The sequence below is a fragment of the Miniopterus schreibersii genome (genome assembly GCF_964146895.1).
Source record: "Miniopterus schreibersii genome assembly, chromosome: 8".
Taxonomy (NCBI): Eukaryota; Metazoa; Chordata; class Mammalia; order Chiroptera; family Miniopteridae; genus Miniopterus; species Miniopterus schreibersii.
The window spans coordinates 23,554,490-23,578,745 of NC_138109.1; the positions used below are offsets into that span (position 1 = coordinate 23,554,490).

The 24,256-nt window shown below is 56.5% G+C and overlaps 1 protein-coding gene across 1 annotated transcript in view; it reads left to right on the forward strand.

The window, feature by feature from the left end:
- Nucleotides 1-440: 440 nt before the first annotated feature.
- Nucleotides 441-24,256, forward strand: part of KCNQ4 (potassium voltage-gated channel subfamily Q member 4) — a gene marked incomplete at its 5' end in the record, with an annotated part of 54,476 nt that continues 30,660 nt past the window's right edge. Inside the window, one exon of the mRNA XM_081144051.1 lies at nt 441-754. Coding sequence (XP_081000177.1) covers nt 441-754 — 314 coding nt within the window. The remainder of the gene's footprint in view (nt 755-24,256) is intronic.

The following is a 24,256-nucleotide window of genomic DNA, read 5'->3' on the forward strand; positions in this document are numbered from 1 at the left end:
CCGGCGCCCCCGGGCCCGCCGCCGTCGCCGCGCGTCCCCTCCCTCCGCCCGCCCGCTCCCTCCCGATTTGGGAAGGCGGCCGCGGGGCGGGCGCGGGCGGGCGGGGGAGGGGCGGGGCGGGGAGGGTGACATGTGAGCAGCGCGCCTGGGCAGGTGGAAAGGCGAGCGGCATGGAGCGCGTAATAAGAGAGTTGGAGTCGGAAAGAGCTGCCCCAGTCGCCGGGGAAGCGGGCGGTCAGTGCGGGCTCCGGCGGCCCCCAGGCTCCGAGCGCCCGCCCCCGGCCCCGACGAGACCCCTGCCCGGACCCTAGCCCCCGCCGCCCGCGCCCTGCCCGGGCCGCCCCGCTGGCCTCGGGTCCGAGCCATGTGCCTCTGAGCGCCCCGCGCGCGCCTCCGCCCCGGACTGTCCCCCGGCCCCGGCCCCCCGTCAGGCGCCGCCCATGGCCGAGGCCCCCCCGCGCCGCCTCGGCCTGGTACCCCCGCCCGGGGACGCCCCCCGCGCCGAGCTGGTGGCTCTCACGGCGGTGCACAGCGAGCAGGGCGAGGCCGGCGGGGGCGGCTCCCCGCGCCGCCTGGGCCTCCTGGGCAGCCCCCTGCCTCCGGGGGCGCCCCTCCCGGGGCCGGGCTCCGGCTCGGGCTCCGCCTGCGGCCAACGCTCCTCGGCCTCTCAGAAGCGCTACCGCCGCCTGCAAAACTGGGTCTACAACGTGCTGGAGCGACCCCGCGGCTGGGCCTTCGTCTACCACGTCTTCATGTGAGTTTGGGCCCCGCGCCCCTTCCCAGGCCCCTCGCTCTCGCCCCGCGCCCAGCGGGAGCCTGGACTCCCCTGGGTCGGCCGCTGGACCCTGGCTCCGCCTCCTGCCCCCCACCCCCACTGCCGACCCTCATCTTCCCCCCACCCAGGCCTGAGCTCGGTGACTGATCCCCCAAGCCTGATCCTGACCCCCAATCTCCAAGCCTTGACCCCTACTTCAGCTCGCTTCTGGCCTCTCCCACCGCAACTCCTTGTTTCCATCCTGACCTCCAACCCCTGCTCCTCTGTCCCAGGTGCTCCCCACATCCAGTTTCTTGTCCCCCATCCTCTCTGCAATCTGGAGCCACTACAGTGAGGCTCCCCCTTCTTCATTCTCACCTGTCTCCCTGTGTTCCAGACACAAAGGGAGGCACTTTGGCCCCCACACACTTTCTGTCCCCTTCTCCCCAGCTCCGTCACTGCATTGGACTCCCATCTGGGCTCCCCTTGGAGATGCCCCTCTTCAGGGAAGGTCTCCACCCCAGCCCAGGGCAGGCTCCCCATTGTAGGTGTTTGGGGGTCCCGGTGAGACCCCCAAATCCTGACACTCATGTATGCTGACTTATCTGAGTCTTCACTCAGTCTCTCTTCCACCCTCAACTTCCCAGCAGCAGCAGCAGCAGCAGGCTGCCCTGTCTGCCTGCCGGCCTGGCTGGCTAGGCTGCCCAGCTCACTGGCTGCTGCACCAGGCCTGGCTCTGGGCACCCTGAGGGGGAAAAAGAAAGAAGAGAGGGTTAGGTTTGGAAACACTGATGCTGTGTCTCCACCCCTCCCCCAGGCTCTAACAACTATCAAAAACACTGACCCCTCTTGGATGTAAAGAGTGAATTTTGGCAGCTCAGAGCTCAGTCTTGGGGGACGGCCTGGCCCAGCCGGGAACATGAGAGGCCCCACCGATATCAGTTGAAGGGCCAGGCCTGGCTCTGGGACTCTGGGAGGTGCCGGATAGAGACCTCTGGTTCCTGGAAAATATGCCGCTGTTAATCCCTTCTTGCTGCCCCCAAAGAGGACCCTTTGGTCTTGGGGTCTCCTGAGTGGTCCCCTTGCCTGTCCACCTGACTGTCTGACAGTTCTTCTACCTGCCTGTTCCTCTGCCAGACTGAATTTCCACCTGTGTGCAAATTGGCCTGTCCATTCATCTCTTAACCTAATTGTCCAACAGCCCTTCTCCTTGTCTGTTTCTATCCCTCTGTTGACCTGTCCAGTTATCTGTATGCCTGTCTATCCATCTATCTGCCTGTCCACCTGTTTCACTCTTTTACTTGTCTGTTTCCATCATCTTTTGGTCTGTTTTCCTTCCTGTCCCTGCTTGCGTGCCACTGCGCCGTCCTAACTGGGCTCACAGAATTTCAAAGGTGGAGGGGAGAGAAATGCTGGCAAAGGAGCCCCCCATCTGCAGGGAGGGTAGAGGAAGCTTACCCTCAGCCAGTAAGCTCCTGGGGGGGCAGCCTTAACTTCTTGCAGAGACCCCAGCTAGGCTAGGCCAGGGGCAGAGAGTTAAGATTGCTGAGGACATGAAGTTAGACTTAGGGTCAAGGTCAACAGCTAGAAGTAGCCTGACCCCCAGTGCCCACTGGGAGGCCTAGGATGAATATTTTTGCTGCCAAGAAAGTTGTTGGAGTGATGGAGGTTCTGTGCTGGGGTGTAAGGGGTGGTGGGGTTGGGGGTGAGGGGCAGGGACTACTAATAAGAGTGGCTGCATCTTGGTGCCCTTGCCCACACTGCAGGCTGGGGTGCCCAAGGGAGGTGAGATATTCCACAGGGAGCAGCTGCGCCCTCCATGGGCTTGACTACTCTTGGGAGATGATATTTTTCAAGCCATGGCTGGGCCTGGAGAAGCCAATAGGGCACTGAGGTGGGGTCCTTAGACTCCAGGCCTGGTCTCTCAGCCCTCACAAGTGTCACTGAAGGTGAAGGAACCGCCTGGTGTCCCCTGGCCAGCCACTGTCTTCACCTCCTCTGGAAAGGCCTCTCCTTCCTCCTAGGAGCTAAATCCGCTGGTACCTTTGCCCCACATCCTGCCTTACTGGATGCCAGGAATGCCCTGGCCAGGGGCATGCTTATTCTGACCACTTGTCCCCAGGAGCTCAGAGCTGAGGCATCTCTTAGGAGCGCTGGGGGAGGAAATGCACTGTGATCTCAGGAAATGGTTCATCTGCCTTAGAGATCAAAGGAGCCTGAGGGGTGAGGAGCCCTACCTCTTGCGTGCTGTGTGATCTTGGGTTGATCACTGGGCCTCTCTGAGCTTTAAAGCTCTAGGCCATCAAGGCAGGTAGAAACCCCAGCTTTGTGGCCTCCCTCTTGGATGAGGCTTTGGGTGGGAAAGAGCTTGATGAGCTGTTCAGGAGCCTGTCGGAGCATGAGAGACGGGTGTTATTATTGGGCTGGGGTAGGGGCTGCACAGGAGGCCGGCCTCTCCTGTTCCTCAAGAGCTTCAGATGTGGGATTTCTCTGTCACTCATGGCAGGGGCTTGGGTGAGCCAGGAAGTGCTTCCTGCTGTTGGACTTTTAGCCCTACTGGGACACTTTTGGTCAAATCCTTCCTGCTTTCCCCAATGACCCTCGGAGGCAGCCCAAGTAAGGGGAGTCCAGTGCACACAGTTAGCTGACCCCCTGCCCAGAGCCTCAGGCCCTGGTAGGAGGGGCCCCAGCGGGAAAGCCTGCAAGAGAAGGGCTCAGGAAGGAGGGAATTGGGGTGAGCTGGGTCCATTCACCCCAGGAGACACCTCCCTCACACCTGCTGGCCAGGTCCCACCGGGCCCCACACAGAACCTGCAGCTTTTCTGGCACTGAGGTGTGGGAGATTGCCCAGAGCACGAGCCCTGATTCTACCTCTCTTGCCAGCAGCTGCGGCCTCTGGGAAGTGGGAACCGCTGACTCCTATCTTCTCTGTATTGAGATCTAGAATGAGGGATTGCTGGCGCCTCTCTGAGCTCTCCCTCCTCTCCTTAGGCCCTTGGTCCTGTCACCAAGCCCCTGCCTCTCCCTGATCCTGGTCCCTGATTTAAGCCCTCAACCCTTCACAGGCCCCTCTCTGAATTTTGAGAAATAGCACATTGCTGCCCATCATGCTGAGCCTGTGGAGGGGTGCTCACCTTGCTGCGCCCTGTCAAAGGCCACCCAGCTTCCCTTTGGAAGTCAGAAGGCTGAAAGGGGCTGGGACAGAGCAGTCTATGTCTCCCATCTTCCTCAAGCCCCTGTGAGAGACTGTTGCTCCCAGCCCCCAGCGGCCAGCAGCTTTTCTCTATGTGAAGGTTTACGCTCTGTAAACATCCTCCGTCAGCCTTGTCCCTGGGGTCAGAAGCTGTGGGAATGGGGAGGAGAGGAGGTGGCCACTGCTCCTGGGCCCTCAGACTCCTAACCCAGGCCCCCACCAAAGCTCCCCCTGACCATCTGTAGAAGAACATCACCTGGGTTGGAAATAATCCCAGCAAAGGGTGCCCGCATCCCTCAGGCATCCACCAGGTGGGTCCTCACATTTGACAGCCCCATTTTGCTTATGAGAAAACTGAGGCTCTGAGACCAAAGTCGCAGGGTAGATCAGTGGCAGATACAGGACCAGACCCAGAGACTCCCGACTCCCTGTCCAGCACCTGCCCCTGCTCCCTGTGGCCACCTGGGTTGGCTCTTGGAGTTTGAACTGCAATTTCTGATCGTGTGGGGAGCACCAGTGCTGTGCTGGGCACCGTGCTACGTGCTCTCTAAGAACCACTCTCACGTGCCCTTCAACAAGGGGTGAGACGGGCGCCGTTACCCTCCTCATTTGCAGGTGAGGAAACTGAGGCTCAGGAGATGTCACCCAGTGAGCATGGAGGAGCAGCAGTCCAGAGCTGGGGCTGACTGGGACTCAGCTTCAGCAGCACCTCACCCCAGGCTCCTCAAGAGCAGCACTCCTATGTCATTCGTCTCCTGTCCCCAGCACCCAGCACACAGGCAGCAGGAGGTGGACAGTGGCAGGATTTTGTGGAGCTGAGTGGAAACTGCCCAGCCTCACCCAGTGCAATCACACTTTTGCTGTGCACGGCTTTGCACACAGGCACAACCCTCCTACACACCTGTCTGTTTGTCTCATGCACATACTCACTGCAACTTGGACACACATGTCTGTGAATGCCCCGAAGGCACAGGTGGCGTACATCCAGCAAAAAGAAATCTCACGCACAGCTGCTCCCACCTTTTTACTGACTTCACAGACACATCCCTGGGCCTGTGGCCCCAGCCTAGACCCCTAGGACAGAACAGAGCTGGCCCCATTCCGTGAGCATGTTATCTCCACCTGTCCACACTGCAGGGCTGCCCTTATGGGTCTGTGTGTTTGCGCATCCACCTTAGAGGGCAGCCTCAGACCGTGTGGGGGCAGGGTGGCCTTTGCTCCTCCTGAAGGAGATCCCTCTGCCCTGCAGTGGACTGGTGGGTACACCAAGGCACAGAGAGGGGCAGATGCTTGGCTAAGGCCACACCTGGGGGGGCAGCGGTAGAACTGGGCCAGGAACCCAGGCTTCTGCCTCCCAGATCAGGACTTTCGATTACATTTTCCCTCACCCCAGCCGATAGAGAAGACTGATGCTCTAAGAACTTGGCCTTGTGATGGGGAAAGTCTTGAAGTGTGACCCAAATGTTTCATGCTGCTGTTTTCCAGTTCCTGTCCTTTTGTTCGGTCTTTGTAAGAGAGGGTGAGTGGCCCTGGCTGGTGTGGCTCAGTGGTTAGAGCATCTGCCCCACTGAAGGGTCTCTGGTTTGATTTCCTATCAAGGGCATGTGCCTGGGTTGCAGATTTGATCCTTGGCCCCACTCAAGGCACATGTGGGAGGCAACCAGTTGACGTGTGTCTCTCTCACATCGATGTTTTCTCTCTCTCCCTCTCTCTCCCCCCTCCCTTTCTTACACTCTCTCTAAAAATCAATGGGGGAAAATTTTTTAAAAAAGAATAGGCTAGTGGAGAGACCGTCCTGCCAGCCTTCTAGCCCTCTCCCTTCCTCTTCTGCTCCTTTGCTCTCCCCTTCCTGAGTTCTACTTTGGGGGTCACTGGAGCAGGTTAGACGTCTCTGTCAGTCACCCCACCCCAGCTCCATAGTACATTCATTCTTTGTATTGAGAAAGCCCTGCTGAATGTCTGACTTCAATCCGTTGCTGCAAAAGCCTCTGTTCTCAGAATGTTGGAGCCAGGAGTGTTTCAGGAGGTGATTATTCTTGGGCTGATGGCGGCACCTTGAGTGGGTGATTAATTGAAGGTTCTCTGAGCCAGTCAAGAGAGCTGAAACCGCCTGGGAGCAGGGAGAGAGGAAGACTCTGCAGGTCCCCAAGGCCCTGCCCCTGTCCCTGCCTCCAGAGGGAGGCCAGGCAGGGAACGTCCCAGGCTGGAAGTTTTCTCAGCCTCCTCCCTCGCCTGCGTCCAGGGTCTTTGGCCCTCTTGTGGGCTCAGGGCCCAGCAGGGAATGCTGTGTGTCTGACCTGGGGGCAGCCCCTCATTTTGCCCCCTCATGTGGGAGCTGTGGGGCAGGCCGAAGGAAGAGGAGGGACTTGTCATTTCTCTGGAGACTATCCATGGGGTGGGGGTGGTTAATAGCGTGGGGTCTGCATCTGACAGATTTGGGGTCATTTCTGGTTATATCCTTAGCAGTTATGTGTCCTTGGGCAAGTTACTTAACCTCTCTGAGCTTCAGTTTTCTTATCTGAAAATGGGAATAATAATAGCTGCCTCGAGATTTTGTCACGCTAAATGAGTTAAAGCACCTGACGCCGAGCTGGGCACAAGTGTTCAGCGTCACCGTCATCACCATTGTTAGGATGCGGCTGTTATTGTAGTCGTGCCCTCCGGGAGCGGCCTGGCGGTGTCCTTGGCTGGGCGCGAGGAGGCGGGCATCGGCCCTGCTGGGGAAGCGTAGGAGCTGCGCGGGCCTCCCGGAGCATGGGGGCATCTGGACGGGGCGCGCTGGGCCTCTTCCTCGCACCCTCCCGTGCAGCCCCCGCAGCCGCCAGCTCAGGCTGCGCAGTTACTCCCCTCATCTCACACTCGAGGGAAGCGAGGCTGGTGAGTGGTCCTCACCCGCCTGCCAAGGTCACAGGGCCAGTGCCTGGGGACACCAGGACTCCAACCTGGGTTCTTAGGGCTTTGAGTCGTTCCTTCCTTCAGGTGACAAATGCAGTTAGAGCGCGTCCACTGTCCACTGCGGCCCAGGCCTGGGGAGGCAGAGGGAGGCCGGCCGTGCGGGCCCTGCAGGAGGGTGCTGGGGCCGCACAGCGAGGGGGCTGCTGAGCCTGCGGCCCGCCGGCCTCTCCTGCCTTCCCTCCCAGGGACTTGCAGAGTCCGAGTGTGGGTGTGAGTGTCTGTCTGTGTACGGGAGGAGAATGTCACACCCAGGTGTGGGCCTCATTGTCAAACTGTGCAGCTGGCCTGGCCCCAGGGAGCTGGAAGTGGATCCATGGTGCTCAGGGACAGCCAGGGACCCCTGGGAAAAGAGGGCAACCCCCGACTCTGTCCTGAGCATGTCATCCTGGGGAATGGGTGTGGGTGTGTGTGTGTGGGTGGGCAGGGAATCCCAAAGGAGATTTAGAGATCTTAGTCCCAGCACTTACTTGAAAAGGTGCCCACCCCCCTCCACCCCAACCCCCAGCCTCACTATCCCCCTCTGTAAAGTGGGGCTAAACAGAAGTGCACACTCAGCGCTGCCTGGCACGGAGGGACTCTGGATGAATGGGAGGAGACACTGTTTCAGAGCCCTTTCTGTAGGGTTGGGGGTAGGGAGTTCTTTCAGCACCTTCTTCCTGGCTTTCTCAGAGGACAGGCAATACTTAGAAGGGCACCCAGAGGGCTGCCTGCCTCCCACCCCCGGCTCTGAGGGGCTAGGGAGAGGATGCAGATCAGACCTCTGGGACCCCCAGAAAACGCCCCTCCCAGGACTCCAGGCTTTCTGGGCAACTCTGTCCCTAGGGCAGGATCTGTGTGCCCTGGGGGTTGGTACCTGGGAGGTGAGGAAGGAGGGGCAGCCCCAGGCAGCAGACTAATTGGGCTGGGAATCCGTGGGCAGCGCCTGAGGGAGGAAAGGAGGCAAAGGGAGCAGGGAGCTCAGCGATTCCTTCTCTCTTCCCTCCCTCCTGGAGATTTGGGCAACAGTGGGTGGAGTGGGGTCAACCCCAATCCCTGCAGGAAAATCTGGGGCACTTTCTTCTGAGACTCCTTGGACATCTAGGCCAGGCTGATAAGACGGGGAAAGCTTGCTGGAAATAAAAGGACCATGGTTCCCACTGAAGCAAAAGGGTTGGAGGTCAGACAGCAGGAGGGACTGCCCAATAACCAGGACATAGAGTGAGATTCCCTGGGATACTCTTTCTCATACTTGAGGACTCATGTTTAGCTGGACTGGATAAGATTTACTCTGATAATTGTCCCTATCAAGCAAGTGGCACCCCTCCCTTATAGTATGAAGGGTGGAGAGTAGACAGAGCCTGGAGGGGAAAGGATCAGATCAGGTACTTGGCTTTTGGGGGTGGGTGGGCACAGGCTGTCTCTCCTCCACCCTTCCTTCCCTGCCGCTCCTCCCTGGGAGCCTCAGCCCGTCCAGGTCATCGGCTTTGGGTTTATTTTTTGCTGGGCTCGGCTGTCCCCCGGGAGGGGAGGGGGTAGGGCGAAAGGAGGGAGAAAGAACAGCTTTGTCAGCACAATCCCCGGTGCCTCTGCTCCTGCCCTCCTTGGCCTGGCTGCCACCCTCTTCCGGAGGGACCAGTCCCTGGGCACAATCGGGACCCAGACCCCTGTGGGACCTCCTCCCTTCAGGCAGGACCAGCAGGTTGAGAATAGGCCCCTCTACCCTCACCCCTTCTCCGTTCGTCCTGCTGCAGAGGCTCAGAGCCAGAAGGGCCTCAGAGCTGAAGCAGATCCATGGCTTCATTTCACAGATGGGGAAACTGAGGCCAGGAGAAAGGACCTGGTTGTCCAAGGACATGGGGCTTCTCCACCTCCCCTCCTCATGCTGGATGGAGTAGCTGAGAACCCAGGAAAGGGGCCTCCCACTTTCACCCTGATTATAGAGGGAAGAAGCAGCCCGATTTCATTCACTCATCCAGTTCTCCCTCCTCTGGGGATTGGTTGCAGTCTGCTCAGAGAGACAGAAGATGGGGGAGGAGAGTGTAGTCCATGGCCTGGCAGAGGGAAGGAGGCTCAGCCTGTGGATACCCTGAAGGCCTAGGGAGGGTGTCAGCCCCTCCCCCTATGCCCTTCACCCTCCTTTTTTGTTAAAAAAATAAATTAGCTTTTTTACAGATAGGTGAATTAGGATTCAGGGTTAACACAGCTAATAATTGTATAGATGGGAGTCAAACCCAGGATGTGGCTCCCTGGGCTTCCCATTCTCAAACACGCCCTTCCCTTGACTCTGGTCAACTTGCCTCTTTGGCTCTTGGCATTCAGTCCTGTCAGCAACTCTGCGTGCCCTTTCTGCCCCTTGAATGTTGGGGCTCCTCAGGGCTCTGTCCTGGGTCCTCCTCTCTGCAGTTTCCATGGAGAGAGGAGTTCCCATATACTCCTGTGACGTCAGGGTCGCCTCTGTGATGACAGCCTCCCCCTCTGCAGTTTCCTCCCTGAGCTTTCTGTGTAGCTGCCGGTGGGATACCTCACGTCCTTACCCCCTTCCTCAAACTCAGCATCTCTCTCCAAACCTACCCGCCTCCCCCCCCACAGTGACTCCTCCACTCCCAGTGCCCAAGTCCCCCACCCCTCCCTCAAGTATCCTTTGCTCTTTACCTAAGAAACAACTTGTGGTGTCCCCAAATGAGCTGTTTAATGCTCTAGGTACTTTTCCTTCCGCCTTAAACTCCTGCCCTTCCCACCCACCCCATCATCTAGCAAACTCCTATCCATCCTTCAAATCCCAGTTTGAGCATCACCTCTTCATGGAACCACTCCCTGCCCACCCCCACTCTAGGCTGGATTGGGGGCCCCTTGGAGTCCCCAGAACTCTACTCAACCACCCCTGTGTGTTCTTCTGCACCCTCCCACATCAGATGATGAGGTCTGGGTGGTGGGGGTTGAGCACAGTGCTTGGCACACGGCTGGTAATTAGTGAATGTTTGCTGAGCCAGGAAAAGAAGGTGGCATTGAGGCTGGGTTGTAAGGATGAGAAGGGTTTTGCTAACTAGAGAGAAATCGGAGAAAGGACCCCTCTGTCTCCTTGTGCAGCTCTCGTTTTTTTGTACCGAGTGCACTCGAGAGGGAGGAAGCAGCTAGAAGGAAATCTTTGAGGTGGAACTCTCTTCCCCTACCCTCTTCCTTCGCCTCAGGATCTGCAGTCAGAGCAGGGAAGCAGAGCTTGACTGATCTCTTCCCTTGAGCTCATGATCTGCAAACACTAGGCCATTAGTTCTTCCCACTACCGCCACTTGGCAGGCACTGTTATTGTTCCCATTTTGCAGATGGGAAACTGAGGCTCAGAGGGGAAATAACGTGTGCCAAATGACACAGCTTGTCCATGGTGGAGTTGGGAATTGAGCCCATGTCCGTTTGACTCCCAAGCCCAAGCTCCAAGTGGTTCTCAGAGTCGTCAGCAGACCCCGGCAGTTTTCAGTGGCCTAAGGCGAAACTGAGGGAAGTAAGGACAACAGGAAGATTCTTCTGTAAAGCTAAATTTATTTCACTTAAAGTTCTGTCTTTTAGTCTGAGATTATGTCCTTTCCCTTATGAAATGATGGGGCTGGGAATTTTTTAAAATGTCCTTACTTGGCAAAATAAAAAGTTGACAACCTTACCCAGTCCCCAAAGTGTTTTGAAAATTTTACCGATGCATGAAATCCCTGCGTTTGGGTGCCTTCCTGCCTCCTCCCTCCTCCCTCCTGAGCGCTGGGGCCAGAGTGGGAGGAGTCTGGGTGGGAATGGAAGCGTTAAAGGGATGGAGCCCTCAGTCTCCACTGTCTACTCCTCCTGAGCCTTGGGGCATGCCTGCCCTGGAGGGCACTGAGGGCCAGCCTAGGCGGGACTCTTGCCAAGATTGGGGGTGGGGGTAGGGGGCGGTAGGGTCAGCCAGAATCAGTGCTCACCTCTCAGTTAAAGGAGCACTGGACTAGGAGTGAGAAGGCTGGAGTGTGGTTCCCGCCTCTGCTTCCTAAAAGCTGTGTGGCCCCAGGCAAGTGACTAGACCTCTCTGAGGCTCCAGCTTCAGTCTATGTAGAATGACAATTATCATCTCTACCTGCCCACCTCACAGGGCTGCCTCCCACATCAAGTGCTTCCTAAACTACAAAGTGCTGTGAAGAGCAGAGGGTTTATTGTGCTTTTATTGTTATCTTCCTCTTCTCTTGGGTCTGGGCCCCTCATCTCACCCTGGCCTGCACTAGTTTGAGCCTCGAGGAAAGGACTTTGCAGGCATGGGTGGGGGTATATAGGCCCTGTAAGAAGAGCACATCGACCAGAATGGCAATGCCCTCCCCCAGGAGTCTCAGACAGGCTGGAGGCCCCGGGACCTCGACAACAACAGTGCCCTTGCCAGGAGCCAGGCTCTGTGTTCTAACTGCGTTCTCGCAGAGTAATAAGATTCATGGTCTAATCTATACCAGGTATTGTGCCAAATGTTCTCTGCACGCTACTTCATTTAATCCTTGCAAGAGTCCTAGGAGGGAGGCACTGTGTAGAAGGGGACACTGGAGCTTAGAGGCTCAGCCTGTGCACTGCCACACAGCCAGTAAGTGGTGAATACTCAGCAGGATGGGAATTTAAGCCTGAGTGTGCAAGGAGTCTGTGGTGTGAGGGCCTGAGTGTGCAAGGATTCTGTGGTGCGAGGGTCTGGGTATGCAAGGAGTCTGTGGTGTAAAAGGGCCTGAGTGTGCAAGGAGTATGTGATGTAAGAGGGCACAAGTGTGTAAGGAGTATGTGATGTGAGAGGGCCTGAGTGTGCAAGGAGTCTGTGGTGCAAGGGCCTGAGTGTGCGAGGAGTCTGTGGTGTGAGGGGGCCTGAGTGTGCAAGGAGTCTGTGGTGCAAGGGCCTGAGTGTGCGAGGAGTCTGTGGTGTGAGGGGGCCTGAGTGTGCAAGGAGTCTGTGGTGTGAGAGGGACTGAGTGTGTGAGGAGTCTGCAGTGTGAGAAGGTGGGAGCAGGTTTGCCAGGCTGCGGTGGGTGAGGGCACTCAGTGTGTGTGGAGGATGTGGGTGGGGTGGGAAGGCAAGAGACACCTTCCTGCTGGGTGGCTTCCAGCAGTCACCTCCCCCTCTCCCTCCCTGAGTCTCAGACTCCCCCTCCTGCCTCGACTCTCAATAATAACAAAGATAATAATAGCGAACACTTATTAAGCCCTTACAGAGTGCCAGACACTGCTCTGAAAACTTGCCATGCCTTCTCTCACTTTTTCCTCTCATCAACCCCATGAGGTGGGTTCTATTGTTATGCCCGTTTTTCAGACTGGGAGGCTGAGGCACAGAGAGGTTGAGGAACTTGTCTGAGTTTAGATAGTGGGGCCAGGATTTAGATTCCAGAAGCCCAGCTCTAGGGGCTGTGATCTTACCTGCCCTACTACACCTAACTCGCCCTGATGGGCCTGCCTGCTGCGGGGCTGATATGAGGACCAGTTGAGGCTTAAAGTTCGAGGTCCAGTTTTATACTGGGGACTCATTTTTCCCTGCTTGCTCTGTCTCATTTGGGAAGCCTTCACTGACAGTTCCTCCAGGCCATGTCCTATCCCAAGTGCTGGGGACGGAGCAGTGAATCAGACCCTCCCCTGTTCCCTGGTGGAGATGGTCAGGAAACTGGCAGTTGTCTGGGTACCATGGAATCCTCTGGGAGCCCAGCACAGAGGGGCCAAACCCAGCTCCAAAATGGGCATGGCCAGGAAGGTTTCCCCAAGAAAGAGGTTTAAATTGAGACCTGAATGATAAGAAAGAGTAAGAGTCAACACGGCAAAAAGGAGCAGGGAACAGCATTCCAGGAAGATGGACCAGCATGGGCAAGCCCAGAGGTGAGGCTGAACATGGCATTTGCAATGAATTGCAAGAGGTCAGGAGATTGGGAGTCTAGAGGGGGCAAGAGGGTATGCAGAGAAGAGGCTGAGACATGAGCAAGACCGGGCTGAGAATGCCAGGCTGAAGAGCAGTGACCTCCTGGAAGAGACTGAGTTCAGGAAAAGGAACTGAAGAGGGAGTGCCATGGGCATATTAGCGTTTTAGAAACAGCTCTCTGGGTTTGGCAAGGAGGGTGGTAGGGGAGGGGACTCTGGCAGGGAGCTCTGGGAATGCCATCCACTTGGCCTCTTCTTCCCTCTGCCTTCCCCTCCTGGCCCAGCCCTCTGAGTGGCTCCTCTGGAGCTGCCCACTAACCCTGCCAAGGCCTGGCTAGACCTGGCCTCGGACTTTGCCTATAGGGAAAGCACAGCTGCTTATGCAAAGCCTAGCCTGGGGGAAGTGTGTGTGGCTGAGCTGAGGGAGGCCGTGAAAGCAGAGGGGGTGGGTGCAGGCCTGGAGGCTGCCTGCAAAGGGACTCTAGGGATATGGGTTAGGGGTCTCTGGGGGTCCTCAGAATAGCGGCCTTAGAACTGCCCCATGAGAACACCCAGGGATTTGGCCCAGCTAATGGTGGGGTGCCCTGGAGAAAGGGACAGAGCCCAGGTGGCTCAGCCTGCTTCAGCTCCTCTCCCTCCCTTTCTCACAGCTCAATATGGTATAGAAATCACTGCTCTCACCCAACCCCTTCACTCTACTGATGGGGAAATTGAGACCCAAAACAGCGCATGGACTAAGGTCAGTAACAGGGTGCAGACTGGAACCTAGGCTTAGCCCAAGAATCTCAGTTGTACCCAACAACAGTAAACAACAGTAAAAACCTTTCCACAGAGCTGACAGCTCTGGTCCCCTCTGGGTGGTTTTAGGCAGTCTCTTCACAACTCTGAGCATCAGCCTCTGGGTCCAAAATGCTACCTCTTACTGGGAAGGAAGGATGTCCCTTCTCCCACCTGATGGTTCACAAAGTACTTTAAGTCATGCCTGGCCCTGAATGGGGCTTAATTAATGTTTGCTCAGTGAATTCCACTGAAGTCTCATAACTACCCTGGAGGAAGATATTATGATACTATTTTACATTGAGGATCAGAAAGGAGAAGTGACTTGCCCAAGGTCATTCAGCTGAGAAGTGGCTGATATGGGGCTGGAGCCCAAGTGTCCATGCACCTGTCTAGGACCCTTGACAAGCACAGCCCCAATTTTGAGCCTCTCCTCTCACTGAAAATCAGTTGATGGCCCAAGCAAGACCCATCAGTGGGCTGGACAGAGTATGGTTTGTGTGTGCGCATGTGTCTGAGTGACCTGGCCTGCAGGCTGGAACTTAGTTCACATCAACCCCTGGGCCTCAGTGCCTCGGCCAGGCTGTAGCTGCTGCCCCATGGGGAAGGGAATCTTTCCACTTGTCCTCCTGCATCGAGGGTTTTTTCTCTTGGCTTGGCTGCCTGGGGAGAGGAGCTGGCGGTGGAGTAACCAAGGATGGGGTCTGGCCATCTAATGCCCTGCACATGATGGGCATGGGGTGTGCACCAGGCTGGGAGAGGGATTTGCACTCTCCTAATCCAGGGGCTGTGGCCCTCCTCTGTCTTGGCTAGGGCCGTGGGAGAGGTTTGTCCCTGCCCCCATGCCCAGCAGCCCCGGCTCAGATCCCTGGCACACACCCAGCTCCTCTACTGGGGCTTCTGCCCTGCTCACGCTCCTCACCCTCCCACGACTTGAGTGGAATTGGGACTTATGGGGGCAATACTGGGCCATTTGGATCTGGTGAAATGCAAGGCTATGCAGCATTTGAGCTGAAAAATGAGGCCAAAGTCAGGGAGGTTTAGAGCCCTTGCTGGAACAGAGTTAGGGGGAAGACCTGATAGGGGTGCAGAACTCAAGTGTTTGGGGCTAATTCTGGGCCACCCCATCCGGGAGAAATTTGGCTACAAGTCAGGGAGGCAAATGTGTGGGCCATGCCCCCCTTCACCAGGCAGTAAACACACAGCCGTAGCCCAGGAGACAGCCCAAACATCCCGGCCCCCCACGGTTATTTATACCAGGACTCCCTCTGCTTCTGGGCCTGGTCTGGGCCTCTCAGTCCACTCCTGAGCTGGGTGTCCTGAGCTGAGGGTGCGGCCCCCTGTCAAGGCTGGAGATCCCAGCAGCAGGCCTGCTCTGGAATGGGCACTCACTACCTCCCAATGGCCTGTCTGTTGGAGGCACTGGGTCCTAGGATCAGAAATGTGTTCATGGAGGCCGAGGCCTGGGCAGGAGGCAGGAGGCAGGAGGCAGGAGGCAGGAGGCAGGAGGCAGGAGGCAGGAGGCAGGAGGCAGGAGGCAGGAGGCAGGAAGCAGGAGTCCGAGGCTTGAGCCCTGTACTTGCTGTCATCTGCTACATGACTGTGGCCCCTGACACCCTGTAACCTCAGCTTCCCCTATGTTCAGTAGGAGGGAAGGATCTAGAGGAGTGCTTTGCAAACTGTTTTAAGCAGTAGATCTGGTTCTTTAAATGAAACGTGACACAGGAGCACAGTATATAAAACAGACCACAGTGCCCTGACTGGTGTTTTCAGTGGTTAGAGTGTCAGCCCACGCATCAAAGGGTTGCAGGTTTGACTCCTGGTCAAGGGCAGGTACCTGGGTTGCAGGTTCGATCTCAGTCCCGGTCGGGATGCATGCAGGAGGCAACTAATCGATGTGTCTCTCTCACATCAATGTTTCTCTTTCTCTCTGTCTCTCTTTCTCTCTCTCCCCCTCCTTCCCTTCCACTCTCTCTAAAAATCAATGGAAAAAATATCCTTGGTGAGAATTAACAAAAACACAAACACAGACAGAAACAGATCAAAGCAGGGCCGCTCTGGGTGGAGTCCAGGGTGGAGGCCCAGAACTCTGCCCACTCAGCTTATATGGCCCTGTGTACCACCAACCTGGAGCCTGTACGTGGCCATCCTTATTCTAGAACACATTCCAGGTAACCCTGGAGTTCTCTGGCCAAATTCCCATGCCTGTCTCCAGGGCCTGCACAGGCCTCTTTCCTGATTCATCGCCCCAAGGGTCACTGTCGTGAGCAAGCACTCGTAAGCTCAAAGGCAGCTGTTTGCAGCCAGTGTAGATAGTTTGGAAGAGCAGGCTGGGGCAGCCACAGGAGTGTCCCTAAGGGCCCTCCTGGTGAGGATGAACCCAGTGTGGGAACAGCAGAGGGCACGTCATGGGCTTGGGAGGGTAGCAGGGGCTGACCATCCCTTCCCGACCAGATTCCAGCATGGGACTCCAAGGAATCCAAGGTTTTAAATTCAAACTTGGCCTTTCAGATCCTACGAAGGTATATGTGTCAGGAAGGGCAGAACATATTTTATTTAACAGCTCGTTAGCTTGATTTAAACTTTTGAATATTTAGACTTACAGTATATGGGTCTCCATTTGTGTTCTTTCCCAGCTCTGTCAGTGTTTCAGGTGGGCTTGCATCAGCCCTCCTTCCACTCACCCACCTCTGCAGCAACCCCAAGCAAGACACCCTTTCCCAGAACTCTCAGGGTTCACAGAACAGTGGGAGAACCCCAACTCACTGATGCTCAAGGCCCTAGCGACCTGGGTCTTCCTGTTCCCTCCCAGATACTATCTGAGCATCTACTGGGCCGGCCTGGGGGATGTGGGGGAGTCAGGATTGGCTTTGCCCATGGTGGGTGGATCCTAATGAGATGGTGGTGGGTGGTGGACAGAATTAGAAACAGCCTCAGCATAAGGAGGGCCTGGGATGCCCAGAGAGGGCCAGGAACCTCGAGGAAGCTGGGAGAGATTGGGGGTGGGGGGGTCGCAGATCAGAGGTTGGGGGTGGGGGGTAGCCCAAGGAGAGGAGAGAGCACAAAAGTCACCAAGGTGGAAATGTACAAGGTTTGGAGAGGTACAGTGTGGCTGATGCTTAGTGTGGGTACAGCCTCGTGCTCTGAGCTGAGGAGCTTGGGCTTTAGACTGTAAACATAAGGAGCCCTTGTCAGATTGTGAAGAGGGGAGGGGCACTCAGACTGGGGTGGGGATGGGGTGGATCTGGAATCTGGTGGTCAATAAAGAGGTGGCTGGAGGAAGGGGGAATGGAATGAGTCCTTGGCTGGATGGGAGTGGGAAGTAAGGTTCTAGGAAGGAAGAGGTGATCTCCGCTCTGCCTTCTAGAGCCTCTTCTATCTCTCCCTCCTGTACTCTGCCTTGGTCTTGGTCTCCTTCTCCCACCATCCACTGCCTGGGTCTCTAGGCTGGGAGAGGGGCACATCGCCCCGACAAGGCAGTCCATTTCACATAGGTGGTGGAGTGGGAGACCACAGCCGTATAAAAGGGGACCTGCTCATTCACTTATTCATTCATTCACTCGACAAATCTTTACTGGGAACCTACAGTGCACCAAGTCCTATTCCAGGCGTGGGAGAGATACTGGTGAATGCATTCAAGGGACTTACATTATGGGGGACCCCGGCTGGGGGGCGTCCACCCTCTGGCTTTCTGGTCCATGCACGCCCCTGGATGCTTGAGGGTGGGGACTCTCCGTTACTCACTCATTTGTTCCAGCTGCCTTGGTATTAGCACCCATCTCTCAGGGTACTGGGGGGGCGGTGGTCCAAGGCCCAGGGCTCCAACCCCAGGGACCACCTGTCTCCATAAGAAGAGGTCTGGGGGTCAGGCCCTGGGCTCAGGCTCTAATTCTTTTTCACTCACACGTGACTTGGAGCCTCTTACAAGGATCTTCCCAGCCTCAGTTTCTTTGTCCACCAAGTGGAGCCTTGGGGAGGCCCTAAGGAAGCGAGGGGAGGGGAAGACCAGTCAGCTCCAGTATTGCCCCTTGGTGGGCAGCTCCTCTGACTGCGTGGAGTTGCCGGGGGCACAGCATCGTCATCATTACCAGCATAAGGCAATGTCCACTGTGGGTCAGCCTCATACATCTCGTTTAATTTATTCCTCACGAGCAGCTCCGAATGGCCCATTACCTTCCCTCCCCGTTTTCCAGTTGAGGGATTGAGTCTCACTAAGGTAAAATGACTGGCTTGTGGTGAAATGACTGGCTCAGGGAGGTGAGATGACACGCGAACCTACCCCAGTCTGGGAGCCCTTAAGGACGGTGCTATGAGGGTGCTGCCTGGCACCTGCCCCTCCTGGGCACTCAGCCTCGAGAGTGGTAACCCAGCCTTAGTGCCTCCCGGACCCCCCTTGGGGGCTGGCACCACCCTGAGCCTGGGCACTGGGTCCTGCGACATTGGCCAGGGCAGTACCAGGGGCCGGATCAGGCCAGGACCCGACTTGGAGCATTGGCGCCCCCGGGTCCCGGGGCACTCGGTCCCCGCACCCAGCGTTGGTGGGTGGGTGAGCCCCGGGCAGTGAGGGTGTCGCGCCCCCTTCGCCGCCCCCGTCCTTGGGGACGCGGCGGCACCTTCACACTTTCCGCTTGGCCCGCTGCTCGCCTTTCAGGCCGCCGCGTTTTCAATTGTTAATTTGGAAACGGAAAAAGAAGCCGGCGGGCCGGGGGAGGCCGCGGGAGGTAACCCGAGCCGCAGCGCCGCCGCCCCGCCCGCGCGCGGTGCCCGGTGTCGCCGACTCCCCGCCCGGCCCAGGCCCGGGGCCCCGCCCAGCGCCGTGCCCCACCCCCGTCCTGCCCCTCCCCTGCCAGGGTGCCCCTCCCTGCGCCGAAACTGTGGGCGAGGCGGCGGATCCCCGGGCGCGGACCCGGGGCGCAGGCCGGAGAGGAAGGGGCCCCCGCGGGGGAGGAGTCCCCCAGGAGCCCTCCTCGCCAGGAACCCCTCCCCCTCCCGAGGAGCCCGCCTGGTGTAACCTCCTCTGTGTCCCTAAGTGAACCCAAGCCTTTCCCCAACCCCTCGGCCCGGAGTTTTTCTGGGCCAGACCCCTGCCTTCAGACTGCAGCACCAGGGATCATTGGCACCATAGACAAACAGAGAAACTGAGTCCCAGAGAAGGACAGTTCACTTGCTCAAAGTCACGCAGTCAAGGCTGAATTCTTGAGCCGGGCAGGGGTCAGGGTCAGAGCTGAATTCAAGCCAGTTCTTTTGGCTCTGAAACATGTAGGGTCTGCCTTCCTCAGAAGAGGTGGAGGGGGTCGGGACCAGAGGTGCAGTCTGTCCCCTTTCCCTGACCTCCAGCACCCTTTCTGTGGTTAATGAGCTATTGGAAGTTCTGCTTTGGTCTGCCCTGACTCCTCCTTCCTATCATTTATATATCAATTATAGGGGAGTTTTGGAGATACAAGAAGGTCTCTCTAGACTTTCCATGCTCACAAGGAGCACCATGCAGATGAACCGTAAAAGACCCCCCCCCCCCCGGAGGCTCTAGAAATCCCTTGGACTGGCAGCTTCAGGAGCTGCCCAGGGCCTCACTTCCCATTTGGGAAGCTGAAATCATCAGTCCCAGAGGGATCATCGAAAAACAGGGCCCTTCTTACTCAACCCCTTCCTTGCGCTGAGGAGTAAACTGAGACTCCGTGATAGTTTCCCAGCTCTTCAGCTGAGTGGTGACAGTCAGGCTAGACAGCCCATTGACCCAGAGTTCTAGCTCTGTCCACACCCCTGTTCCTCCCCTTCTGCTGCTGCCAACTCTGACACCCCTCCCAGAGTCACCAAGCAGGCTGCTGCTTTCAGAGGACTCTGAATCAGCTGGAATCTCAGGCTGGGCAGCCTCTCCCCTTAAAGGCCCAAGAAACAGAGAGGGTCTACCGATGTGCTTCCAGCTTCCAGCCTCAGACCCTCATAACACCCTTCCACCCTGGCTGTGGAGCAGTCCCAGAGAAGTTGCCCTCCTGGCCCAACGTCACACAGCAAGCCTTTCCCAGCTGAAAGGGTCCATTGGAGTCAGTCTTGCGGGATTCAGTCTGGCTGGTCCTGGACTTGGGGTTCCAACGAGAAACAAGGCTCTCAGGGCAGTTCTAACCAACTGCCCCAGGTGCGGCCTGTGAATTTGCATTCTGCTTTGCTTATTAGTAGCAAAGGCATTGAAACACCCCTCTCCCACATGTCCCCTAAACCTCCCACTGGGTGGGATCCGCAATGACTGAACCTGCAGGACTCTCAGGCTGAGCTCAGTCTTAGGGCCTGCACCCCGCAAGGGCCCAGCCCTCCCCGTAGATCCTGTTCCACCGTGTCAGCTCTTGGTGTCCCCTATGCTCCTGGAGTGCTGAGAACCAAGTGGTGGGGACTAAGCTCTTTCCCTGTTTTGGACTCTTCCCTCTCTCTCCTCCCTCCCCGCTTTGCACAGGTTCTGCTGATTCAGAGGACAGAAGGCTCCTTAGAGGTGACCCTGACCCCCGCCAGGCTCAAGTAGCTGGAGGCCTGGGCAAGCCTTGAACCCAGTGCCACCCTCTCACATACAGCAGGAAGGGCAGCAGGGTGAGGGGATTTTTGAGGTGGGGGTGAGGGTCAGGTGCCTAGGTCCTTCTATAGAAAGAGGAAAAAATCTAAAGAAATTACTGTAGGAGTTGGGGAATCTGGACTCCAGGCCCAGCTCTGCCCCTGATCTACTGTATGATCACAGGTAGGTCATGTCCTTCTCTGGGACTCAGTTTCCCATCTATAAATGAGACGATTGATTGACTCTAAGGGATCTTTCAGTGTCAAAATACAGTCACTATTTGATCAACTCTTGCCACCTCCACTTCCCCTATGTACAAGCCACCATCATCTCTTTCTTGAATTATACTATTAGCTTCCCAACTCACAGGGGACAAATGTCATTGCCCCTCCCCCACCCCTTTCCCCACACCACTCAACAGCCTGTGTGATCTTTTGCAAACAGATCATGTTTCCCCCTGCTCAAAACTCCCCATGTCACTTGGAGTAAAAGCCCAAATCCTCATACCAGCCAGTAGATTATCTGCTTCCCGCCCCCACCGCCTCCCTGCCCTCCAGCCTCCCGCTCTCCCCTCGCTTACTCGCTCCAGGAGCACTTCTTTCTTAATAGTCCTGGCATACACCAGGCACCCTCTGGCTCAGGTCTCTTGCAATTGCTTGTCCCTCTTCTCCCAGATACCCATGTGGCCCAGGCCCTCCTTTCCTTCAGATCTCTGCTCCCATGTCACTTTCGCAAAGCTGTTTTCCCTGGCCACCCCCTATAAAGCAACCTCCCCTGACTCCCATTCCAATGTTCCTTATCCCCTCTCCCCACTTAACTTTTCTCCAGCATCATCTGACATTTTTGTCGATGTAAGAAATGCCCAACCTATAGAGAATTTTTATGAGTTTATTTATCCAAACTGATGACATATGCCAGGGAGCAAGATCGCAAATGCTCTGGGGAATAATAGTTTTGCAGCTTCTTTTATACATTAGAAGCAAAGGAGAAGACGTAAGGAAGGTGCATGAAGTCTGTTGGTGGTAAATAAAGGAGGCAGGAGAAAGCAAACGGGGAAATCTCTTGTGCCTTTGAGGAAAAGCAAATTACTCTGACATTTCAAAGGTATGTTTCCTAGAGGCATAAGAACAACAGACAGAACTCACTTAAGATAAAGATTGACCTTTGCTAAGGAAACTACAGGCCCGGGACATGAACACCTGCTATGACCTGTGCAGTTAGACATTTGTCATCAGAACATCCTGTGTGGTTACTTTTGGTCACTGAGCTTGCCAGGCCTGTCATGTGGCCCCCTGAGCTTGTGAGGTTTATTGCATAGCCCCTTTTTTGTCCACATTTTGAACCTTTATTTGCTTATTACCCACCTTCCCCCATGAGATGTAAGCTCCATGCCGGCAGGGATGGTGTCTGTCTTTGTGCCCAGACCGTGGTGAGCACTCGGCAAATACTTACAGGATGAGTGAGTGAGTGACTGAGTGAATGCTCTGTCCCCGGCTGTGGTTCCCGGAGTTGCTGCCCGCCCCGGTTCCCTCATAACCCTGCCTGCTACAGGGAAGGAGATCTGGAGCCAGGGGCGGCCAGCAGGGCGATGCACACTGGGGAGGTGGGTGGTGCCCAGCACCATTCTGTTGGGCCCAAGGCATTCAAAGCAAAAACGATGGGATCTCAACCAGCTCTCGGTCTATAGGAGGAGGCAGGTGCTCAAACGGAGCTTTCCATGTGCTGAGAGAAATGCCATGTGGCGGTGAGCATAGAGATGGAGATGGGAGATTAAGGGGCCTGAGGTGGGGCTCCCACCTAACTCAGCTGGGCTGGACGAGGGGCCGCCTGAGCAAACGTGGGGAAAGAAAAAGGGCCCTGCTTGCTGATGTGGGGAACAGAGGTATGACAACAGAGTACCAAGTGCCAGGTTGGGCACCGAGTGGTGGAGAGTGAGGCGGTGGGGTGGGCAAGGGCCTTTCTTGCAATCATGCCAAGGAGCTTGGGCTTGAGCCTACAAGTTAGTGGATTTTGCCCTTTTAAAAAAAGCAGCAAAGCTTTGTTCAAATGAAATCATATGCCCAGCTCAGCACGTAAAACTGAGTCACCCAAATCCACATGGAGAACTGGGAGGACGGTTTTCCTTGGCCATCTTGTTTAAATTTCTAAAACCCAGGCTGTCTCTATTCTACCCCTTAGTTCGCTCTTCCTTTGCTGACCTCCTGCTTGCGTTTCCCATGCTCCTTTTATTTGAGGAGTCAGCGCTGCCTGGCCAGCCCTGAGCAGATGGATGGCTCCTGCTCCCCTTTCTTCCCACCCTTGGCTCCTGTTGATGTGCTGCTCAGCCCACTTACCTGGTACACCAGGTAGTCTGGCTGGCAGGGAGGAGGGAAGCAGTGAGAACAAGCTGGAGGGGTTGGAGTGGCTCCAGGTGGGTGAGGACCCGGCTATGACTCATTAAATACCTGGTCCCGAAGAAACTGCCTTCCCCACCTTAGTGGACCGAGATCCTTCATACTGGCAAGAAAAATTGGCACGTGGTGGTGGAGGATGCTTGCTGCAAGGAAAGGGAAGACTTCTGTAGCGTCATGGCAGGACGCACACCTGGGCTTCATGGAGTGGAGAAGGGGGATGGATCCTGGAGCAGCAGTCTCTCCTCTCCACTCCTCTGCACCTCCACCAGCTTTCCTCTGTGGTTCTCAGTTCCATTTCTGAAAAAGACAATCCGATTGGCTGATTCCAACCGAGGGGGGACCTTTCTTGGGTCAGTCTCCAGTTCTAGATGAATCAGTGGCAGCCAGGAGAGGGGCATGGAGCCATGTGGTACCACATAGAGTTGGCCCTTTCAGGGCTGCAGTGGCTGTCAGGGCTGCCCCCAGGGCTCCCCTTGTCCTCGGGAATCCTGTGTCTGCCAAGGGGCCTGGCTGAGAGGATGCCAGCAGTGCTGAAATTGAGACTGTGCCCAGGGGTGGGTCAGCCCAGAGTAAGGGACGCCTGTATCTAACGGGGCCATCTAGAAGAATCAACTTTTTATAATTTTTCAGGCGAAAGAGGATGCCTTTTTCCAATTGGTCCTCCAAGAGGGGGCATTTTTTTTTTATAGTTTGTACTATGTGCTGGCGACTGCTGTCCCTCCAGGGACATCCTCAAGGAATCTGGAACTGAGCTGAGGGTCAGCCCTGTCCCCTCCACCCCACTGCTGGAGAGTCATAAGGCTGAAGGGACTCCATCCCTCATTGAGTTGTCCCTCACCTTCATGTTTTGGATAGGGAAACTGAGGCTCCATTGAGACCTCATCCCTGGCCCTAGGCCCCAGCGCCGGCCCCTGGCCCAGAGAAGCAGCGGCACGCAGCAGGCTTGGTGTGGGGCCCTGGGTCACATGCTTTTGCTCCCTTGGCCATATTTAGAATAGCTGGATCAGGGGAAACTTCTTGTCCCAGCCCCTGAGGATTCTTGGAAAGAGCTTTGCTCTGAGGCCTGGCTGACTGCCCCTCCCCTTTATCCCCCTGCAAGAGAAAGTAAGAGCTTGTTGTTCCCAGAGGAGCTTGGGGCCCTCCAGGCCCCACTGCATCCCATCAGAGAGTGCCTCTCAGGTCTAGCTGAAGTCCCTTCTGCAGTATCAGCTCAGGTGTGGGGTTTAGGCAGCCCTTTCTCACCAAGAGGTGGTGAGGTCCTGGCCTCTGCCCTCTAGGAACCTTTGCTGAATGGGGACAGATTGGACCCATCTGCCCCCAGGAGGGAAGACAGCACCTTGCCTTTGGGGTCTTGGTCTGGGGGCTGAGGAAGGGGTCACATACTTCCAAGGCCAGATGAGGGAGACAGCTGGTGGCCAATAGGTGGCAGACACTGGCAGGGCTGTCTGAAAAGAGGGACCCTGGAGAGAGGGAAGGAAGGAGGAAGCCCAGGGGGAGGGAAGAGGCAAGTCCTGGTCCTGCATTCACTTTAGGCTGACTTGGGGGGGGCGGGGGCGGGGGGAATGTCACCTCATCCCACACAGCCTGCTTCCTCAGGATCATCAAGTCTTAAAAACAAAAACAAAAATCCCCAAATCAAACAAAACCAAAAATGCACGTGTGGAGTACCTGTGATATTCTAGATCTTTCCTCCCACTTCACTGTTGGGATAATGGTCCTATGTTCCCAAGGGCCCCTCTCCAGGGCCTGGTCCATTCCCCCTCCCATCCTTGATGCAGGCT